This window comes from Sinocyclocheilus rhinocerous, unplaced genomic scaffold (assembly GCF_001515625.1).
Source record: "Sinocyclocheilus rhinocerous isolate Xijiao unplaced genomic scaffold, SAMN03320098_v1.1 scaffold3065, whole genome shotgun sequence".
Classification (NCBI taxonomy): Eukaryota; Metazoa; Chordata; class Actinopteri; order Cypriniformes; family Cyprinidae; genus Sinocyclocheilus; species Sinocyclocheilus rhinocerous.
In genome coordinates this window covers 296689-306021 of record NW_015643565.1, presented here as the reverse complement: position 1 = coordinate 306021, position 9333 = coordinate 296689, and the positions used below count along the sequence as shown (strand labels likewise).

The 9333-nt window shown below is 38.5% G+C and overlaps 1 protein-coding gene across 2 annotated transcripts; it reads left to right on the top strand.

Moving 5' to 3' along the window:
* Nucleotides 1-2633: 2633 nt before the first annotated feature.
* LOC107757405 (zinc finger protein ZIC 4-like) lies at nucleotides 2634-7816 on the top strand. 2 transcript variants are annotated; one of them, XM_016574872.1, is made up of 3 exons: nucleotides 2634-3227; nucleotides 3336-3956; nucleotides 7054-7816. In XM_016574872.1, exons 1-3 carry the CDS (start codon nucleotides 2804-2806, stop codon nucleotides 7491-7493), a joined length of 1485 nt encoding a protein of 494 aa, XP_016430358.1. In that variant the 5' UTR covers nucleotides 2634-2803; the 3' UTR covers nucleotides 7494-7816. The 2 variants fall into 2 exon arrangements, with proteins under 2 accessions (XP_016430358.1, XP_016430357.1); XM_016574871.1 differs by having other exon boundaries at nucleotides 2634-3956.
* The last annotated feature ends 1517 nt before the right edge of the window (nucleotides 7817-9333 follow it).

Genomic DNA, 9333 nt, shown 5'->3' with positions numbered 1-9333 from the left:
TATTATATATATATATATATATATATATATATATATATATACATACTATAATAATGTCTCCCTCTACCCAGCAAAAAGTAGCTGAGAATAAACTTTTCCAAAAGAATGCCAAAAGAATGCAGCTGCGACCCATTCGACCCTGAGCCCCAGCCATTTGACTAACATCTTCAGTATTCGTCGTTGTTCACACAATGTTTACTTATTTATGACACGGATGGTGTGGTTTTGTCACTAGACGTCTGACAGATCAATTCATGACCTTTCTCAAAGGAATACCAATTTATTTGCATAAATAATTGAATGCGTCTTGACCCTGATTAAAATAAAGTCGCCTAAAGTTGAAAAAAAAAATGTCTAAGGTCACGCTTTTATTATTGTAATAGATTACAATTGTGGATTTTGGACTAAGTTGTGCATTCACATGTGATCATAATACATGAACATAAAACGATCACAATGGCTTTCATATAAAGTAATGATTCCGTGAAATGCGATTTTGCAGTCTTGCAATCACAAATCTTTTTTGTAAATTAATATTTTAAGAACATAACAAAACACCTATTCTGTTTGTTACCATTCAACCTCATTTTATTTAATTAAGTAAATAATGTATTTATATCTACTTAAAGTATGGCATTAAGAGTGTGTAAAACACTGTGACTTTATTTTAACTATCTGTTCAATCTATTTATTTAAATAGGCGACAAAGAGTTTTTCTTAGAAATTGCCTTTTTTTCTGCATTGTAATTTTTAATTAAAGTCAATGGTTTTGGTCAAAAGCTGACTTTCATTCCAAAATGTGTTCTTTTCCATTCTTTTTTTATTGTCAATCACAAATCTACTACCAAAAAAAAAAAAAAATGTGTTATGTCACGGCTGTTTCGAGACACATGAGCACTAATACAATCTAAATGTTGTCTCCATACTCTCACGTATAATCCGCCTAATTCAAGTAGAGATTGAAAATATGGTTTTTGACATGTATCTAATAACTGTCTGATCTTTTTAGGTCTGTTCACCCAACACTTCCTATGTGTGTCCGGCTGGGTTGATTAAGTTAGAGCGTCAACACAGTTGCAATTACGGTAATAATTCTATACTGGAATAATGTATTTAAACTTTTATTGTGCAAGGATGAAACATTCCATTTACCAAAACTTATTTCACCTCCTCACGATGATTTAAACCGCTTTGACACAGAGCCTGTTTATGGCTTATTTCATTGCATATTGGAAAATTACACCCAATGCCTTACGAAGAAACAAACAATAGCATTACACTTTTATTCACAAGTTCAAGGAGTTTTAAGTACCACACTATAATTCTATGTTTATAATTTATTTTTTATATATGTTTCCTCTTCATAAAACAACTTTGCAAAGCAATTCATTTTTAAAACATTATTCATCGCTAGCACGAAAAAAAAAAAGCATTAATTTATTTTGTAAGATAGCTAGCCTGCTGTTAATTGTTGTGGCTAAGACCTTTTAACTTAGGTTAGTCCTTGTGGACATACAAAACACCATTTAGATGTACATTCACCGACCATATCTGCAAGGTCAATTTTATTTCTTGAAATATTAGCATTCGAGTGCAATGCCTTCTTCTGGGCTAAATTCAAAGAATGTAACTGGAACTCTTGAGCCTGTTTTCATGAGGTGGGGACTGTCCATTTGCTTTCAAGCTTTCTACAGCCTACAAGATAAACGCAACAGCCGGTTGTTGATTCATGAGTTTACTGTATTCGTAACAGGTGCACTGTCAACAGTGTATTTATTAAATAACGGTGGGTAATCTGTGAGATAAACTTTTACGCATCGCAAAGACTGGATTAGGTCTGTATTAGGATTTGTATTTAACAGATGCTCGAGCTATTCTTTGCTGCCCTGTACACTTTTGATGAAGCACCACCTCCTGTGTGCCTGATCCGCCGCCGCTGAACAACTGAGGCCGAAAATTACCCCCGATCATAACAACAGGTCTTTTGCGTTACTTTTTTCTCCTCTGGACAATAGGCGACCTTCGCGCTTTTCACAAGACAGTGATCCCATGACGACGTGCTTACACCGTTAAAGAAAAAACGGAGGTGTGAAAACTTTTTTTTTTTTTTGACAAAAATGTTAAATACAGAGAAAACAGAGTCTGGGCAAGCAGCATGCAACAGCAAACTTTAACTTTGTACTAACCGCCGTTTTCGATGTTTATTATGGAGCTTCTTCAAATGTTCTCTTTAACGGATTACTAGACAGAACCCATGTCGCATTTTTTTTTCCGTGCAAGTCCACTCTATCCGGTTTACTTATTGAGGTAAGCTGCTAAAGCGCAGTCGCAGATTTTCCACAGCTGTGATATAAAGAAAGATTACATTGCTTCGATGTAACTTCGGGATTGCAGTTGAAAGTACAATAACCTTTGCATAACAAAAAACTTTTTTTTTCTTCATCCGCTGCCCGAGGCTCGGCGCATGCGCGCTCTCTGTTTGCTGTCACTAAAACATTTTTCTTAGCAATGGAAGCTGTCACGAGTGACGTCAATCACAGAGCTCTGACCAATTAGAGCGCTCGGTGATTGTTTGGCTCCACGGGCTGCAGCGCCTACCATGAATCTCTATTCAGTATATCAAAGCGTCCTGCTGCTGCCTCTCAACCGAATGGGATTCCACGTAGGCACTGAGATAGCAACTAAACTTTAGGGGAAGTTTAATTTTTTTTTTCTTCTGTATTCTTCAAAGCGATTAAAATATATTTGTCATCATCATTATTATTATTTTGCCTGCTGTCAAGTTATTCTAAAATTAGGAGTAATGAGCGTGGATGCTTTGGGAAGCCCTGTGATGGACCCCGCGTTTTCCAAACGGAACACGACGCTGAGATTAGTTGACTTGGCAGGGGCTCACCACCATCACCATCATCACCACCATACCCCTCAGAGCGTGACAGGCTTCCCGGGGTTCAGCAGCCATCCACACTCAATGGCTCACTCGCACCCTGGGGAGATGACTGCGGAACCCCGCCTGGGGCCGAGTCCATTCGGGCCAGAACACATGGGGCACTCCGCGGCCCTCAAAATCAGCCCAACCCATCATTATCCCCACCACCATCACCACCACAATCATCATATTGCAGGCCACAGTGAAGTGGTCTCCAGTCAAACGGGAGCTTTTGGCCCGGTGCAGGCGGCAACGGTCCCGTACTCTATGTCTCACACGGCCCAGGCGCTATCCGCAGGTAGGGACTTCCTCATTCGCCGAGATTTGACAGCTCAAGCCATGCCCGTGCTGACCGATCAGACTTCTGGTTCAGCCTCTCACCACGGAATGTTTGTCTCAACAACAGGTAGCTATCCGGGACACTATGGTCATCACCCCGACCCTGGGAACCATACGCTCTTCCCTGGACTTCATCACGAGCAGCCATCTACCGGAGCACCAGGTGGCCAAGCCTTGAACGGACAAATAAGGTTAGGAATACCTGCCGAAATGTACGTTCGGTCTGATCATTTGAGTCAAGTAGCGAGCTCCAGGGCAGACCCGTTTGCTGCTTCTTCTCTGCACGGATACGGCGGGCTCAATCTGAACATGAATCTCAGCGCACATCACCACCACGGAGCTGGCGCTTTTTTCCGTTACATGAGGCAGCCGATCAAACAAGAGCTCATCTGCAAGTGGCTGGAGCCAGAACACTCGGCGAAAAAACGTTGCTCCAAAACTTACAGCACCATGCACGAACTAGTGACACATGTGACTGTGGAGCACGTTGGAGGACCGGAGCAAGGGAGCCATATCTGTTTTTGGGAAGAATGTCCACGAGAGGGAAAGCCATTTAAAGCAAAGTACAAACTTGTGAATCACATCAGAGTGCACACCGGAGAGAAACCGTTTCCTTGTCCGTTCCCCGGCTGTGGAAAAGTATTTGCCAGATCGGAAAACTTGAAAATACACAAGAGAACACACACAGGTCAGTGACTTAATTTCTCATCCCTTAGGACAATTCAGTTAAATGCTAGCGGCTCATAACTCTTCAGTTACTATATACAGCAGTGCTGAAGTGTAAACGAATCAATGCACAGCAACTAGTCTATTAATGACGTGAGCTAGCTTGCAAGCTAAATAGAGGCAGAGTTTGTCTAAAAATCCGCTTTTAAGAAGGCTGGCTTTTAAGAGGTTTTATCGAGAGATAATATATGCAGTGGCTTATCTATGATGGAAAGGATTTTCGCTGGCACCATTATCATTATTGTCACTGCTATTTTATGAATTTTAATAGGCAACATGTATTTAGTTTACGCTAATATAATATACTAATATTATTTTTAACAATAAGTCGTGTTTTAAAAAAGAGGGGGGGGTGGGCATAAAGGTTGAGCACTGTGGAGTGTTACTGTTTTTAATTTACTTGCTTTTTCTAAATCATGTATGTTGTAAAAAAATAATGTATTCCTTACTTCATCAGATTACAGTTTTGCAGCACATCCATATGTGTGGGGCCTACTGAGTCCAGTTTAGTGGATTGCAGGAAATAGCAATAATAATAATAATAATCATAATAATAATAAATAAGAGATGAAGAGATAGGGTATTGCTTTATGTTAAAATGCCCAAATTATTTTCCCACAAAAAAAAAATCGTTTATGGGCATCTTCTGTTTATACTACAATTACTATAAGTTGTAAACATTTATAGACACTTTGGAAACTACTATATGCAACTCATTTGCTACACTTTGGGAACCACAAACACTCGTAAGTTCAATTACTCTGTTATCCCTTCTGAACGATCTACAGGGGCATGCTGTAGCATTTTAGATAGGCTAGTGTCTTGTATTGCTTACACTGTAGTTTTTTTTTTCTTTCGTGTGTGTGTGTGTGTGTTCCAGTTAGCCTAGAAAGAAACTGTCCAAAACGACTGTCATTAATTGCACCAAGAGACAATATGTGACTGGACCACAAAACCAGTCTTAAGTCGCTGGGGTATATTTGTAGCAATAGCCAAAAATACATTGTATGGGTCAAAATTATTGATTTTTCTTTTATGCCAAAAATCATTAGGACATTAAGTAAAGATCATGTTACATGAATATATTTTGTATTGTAACTGCTATTTTATGAATTTTAATAGGCAACATGTATTTAGTTTACGCTAATATAATATACTAATATTATTTTTAACAATAAGTCGTGTTTTAAAAAAGAGGGGGGGTGGGCATAAAGGTTGAGCACTGTGGAGTGTTACTGTTTTTAATTTACTTGTTTTTTCTAAATCATGTATGTTGTAAAAAAATAATGTATTCCTTACTTCATCAGATTACAGTTTTGCAGCACATCCATATGTGTGGGGCCTACTGAGTCCAGTTTAGTGGATTGCAGGAAATAGCAATAATAATAATAATAATCATAATAATAATAAATAAGAGATGAAGAGATAGGGTATTGCTTTATGTTAAAATGCCCAAATTATTTTCCCACAAAAAAAAAATCGTTTATGGGCATCTTCTGTTTATACTACAATTACTATAAGTTGTAAACATTTATAGACACTTTGGAAACTACTATATGCAACTCATTTGCTACACTTTGGGAACCACAAACACTCGTAAGTTCAATTACTCTGTTATCCCTTCTGAACGATCTACAGGGGCATGCTGTAGCATTTTAGATAGGCTAGTGTCTTGTATTGCTTACACTGTAGTTTTTTTTTTCTTTCGTGTGTGTGTGTGTGTGTTCCAGTTAGCCTAGAAAGAAACTGTCCAAAACGACTGTCATTAATTGCACCAAGAGACAATATGTTTATAAATTTTTGATTAGTAACATGCATTGCTAAGAACTTCATCTGGACAACTTTAAAGGCCATTTTCTCAATATTTTGATTTTTTGCACCCTCAGATTCCAGATTTTCAAATATTGTCCTATCCTAACAAACCATACATCAATGGAAAGCTTATTTATTCAGCTTTCAGATGGTGTATAAATCTCAATTTCGAAAAATTTACACTTATGACTGGTTTTGTGGTCCAGGGTCACATATGTTGCAGTTATTTCCATATATTTCTGAACTGTAAGAAACTACGCTTACACTGTTGACAAAACCTGCAGATTGACCGCATGCAACAAGTTCTAATCAAACATGACTTCACAGGATAAACTTTATATGTATTACTATATTATGCAACACATTAATACAATGCGTTAGGTTTGTATAGTAATTTCTATTTATTTGAATGCTTTGTGGGCTCTGGAAGATTTTTTTTTTTTTTTTTTCATTGCAAATAGCGTTGGGATAATCAAGTAGGCTGCTTAACGTTTCACTAGTAACTACATCTAAGATAAGAATCATTCAGTTATGATGTCTAAGCAACGCTATGTGTTATTTATCTGGGACATTCCCGGGGGCAGCCGCATTATTTTCTTGCTTGGGCGGTATTTGCATCTTTGGTTATGGATATGGTTTCCCAAGGGTCTCTTCCTTTCTGCTTTCTTGTAGTACACTAATATTGTTGATTGGATTTCTCGGCCCAACAGCTGAAGGTCAAATTGATATTCAGCAAGCAACTGTAATTAGACAACAGCAATTACGCAGTCTTATAAACTCCTGGAGCTTATGTCCTTCGGAAATAAGCGTGATGTGATTAAATGTAATTAATTCAAACATTTATATTGCCTGGCTGCCTTCTCCAGCAGCTATTATGGTTACAGAGGGACAGGCCTAATAGCAGTTTAGATGGTGGATCAGATGTATTTTATGAGATCGTCATGCTCAACATTCCAACGGTAAATGAAACTATGCGAGAGCACACGCTTTAAAGAACGGGTGCGCAATAATCTGTAATTGTGAAAAGAAATCATTGCTGTCTGAGAGTCTCAGTCACAAGGGGCCTGCTATGAGAGCAGACGGAGCAGTAAAAGATAATCACGATATCATGGGGTTCGTGTGACCTGATTTACCCTGTCTGACATGCGTTAGACTAATGCACGGGATATTTGATTATGCGCTCAATGTAATGGTGTGCTTGTACCTGTAGCCTACTGACCATTGTCACAACTGTTTTGTTGTTTCAGGTGAAAAGCCTTTCAAATGCGAGTTTGACGGCTGTGACAGACGGTTCGCCAACAGCAGTGACCGGAAAAAGCATTCCCACGTGCACACTAGCGATAAGCCGTACAACTGCAAAGTCAGAGGTTGTGACAAATCGTACACTCATCCCAGCTCTTTGAGAAAACACATGAAGGTGCACTGCAAGTCCCCACCTCCGAGTTCGGGTTACGAATCATCGACTCCATCTCTTGTTTCTCCTTCATTGGACTTGGGAAGGGAGCCAGCTCCCTCTGCGCTCTCCGAGCCTCTCTCATCATCGTCCCAGCCGGCCAATTTAAGCGAATGGTACGTGTGTCAAAGCTCCGGTGCCAGTGGCCCTCAGACCCCACCCAGCGGTTCATCCACACCGGGCCATACAGAGGGGCCAACGTACGGCAATCCTGAACGGAGGGACGCCTTCTAACAAAAAGTTAGCCCTGTAATATTGTTTTGGCAAAGTGACTAAAATGACTTTGACATCTTATCTTATTTGGACAGTCCGTTTTGGACTGAATGGCCACAGGCTGACGACGCCTGTGTAAGTCAGTTCAAAGAGCAGGCTTGTTCACTATTACTGCCTTACTGAAGGATGCACTGGCCCTTTGACAGCTAATGTCACTGCCTAACCACCAATCCATATAAAACACGTCCCGAGTGTCCATGTTTCTAAATAGTGTACCGACCGTACGCATGTCACTGTATTATTTTGTAAATTCCGCTTTGATTTCAATATCTTTTTTAATTTATTTTTGAATCGGTAAATATTTTTTTTTTGTATTATTGAACCAAAGTGCTTAATTATTAAACATGTACAGTTGTAAATGATGACGTTTTAATGTCTATGTGTGAACAGTAATTTTGTAAGGTTTTGTCTTTCGACAATTTTTAAATGTTTGCTACTATACTTTGTACAAAAACATAATATTTGGGATGATTTGAATTTCATAAAGACGTAGACTCTTTCCTCTCTTTGTGCTTTCACCAGCCAAGCCAATTTGATGGAAACGGTGTTACTGTATTTGATATGAAGGTTAATTTATGATTGGTTATTAATCAATGTGGTTATTTTGTGATTTCGTAAAACTTGTCAGCAATCAATTTTTATGAAAAAAAAAAATAATGATAATTATCAGAAGAGACCTTAAAATGTGTACGTATGATGCTGTGATTATGCAGTGTAAAAATTATTTATTTATTTATTTATTCACAATAAAGTGTAGCCTACATGACATTCTTTTTTTTTAAATGCAAATATTATGACAGTATACAATTAATGTAATTGCATATTAACTACATGTATATATGCTATACTTATTTAATTATAACACAAACACTGTTATGAAAAAAATATAAGATCCTTTCTGAAAACTCCTCCCTAAATGAGCTCTACTTTGCCTTTGGCAAACCTCACAGGATAAAATGTTAAAATCGTACCAACCGAAGTTTCCTCTAAAATGAACATCAAACATAAAGTTCCAGCACCTGTAAAAATGGCAGCAACAGGACTTAAAGTAAGATTGCATATTGTTTCAATTCTGTCCCACGTGAAACAAACTTGAACTTAACACATTATGACATCACTTCCTGCACCATTACGTTTGGAGGTGGAATGAATAAGAGAAATGTTACTGGCATGGATTCAATGAAAAGAAATAGCGAGAAATTACTAATAAATTGGGTAGCCTGATTGAATGCGCTCCTAAAAAGTCAGATTGCCACACTCCTCTATTCGTTGGGGCTGAGTTATTGTACTTTCATGGCTGAAGGAGTTTTTCTCTAGTGAGAATCAGCCCCTTTACTTAGCAGAGTGAACACTGATCTCTAACAACCTTCAGATAATGTAGCAGAATGTACCGCACTACTTCGCACCTGCACTCTGAATGGGAACCTTCTTTCAATGTAAGATACGCTTGTTGGCCTTGAATCTCAAAGCAGCTGCTTGAATGAGTCGAGCGACCCGTGCTTATTTCGCTTCCTTTGATCTCTGATCTCTCTCTCTCTAATTTGTTCGTATAGTCTTCAACAAGGACTTTCTATTTGCTATTAAAACATTAGAATCTTTAAGGGCCACATGAACAGGATAGATGCCATGCAAAGCAGCACGCTATGTGGGGAGCATCCTGCGCTTCTCTTGTGCGTTTCCACTAAAAAACAGATTGCATGCATTAGTCAGTGAAAGCACATGTCATTGCTGTTTTATTTAACGGCAAGGCACTTAACAGAAGGATGCAAGAGAACATTGCACTCTATAAACATTAAAGCCA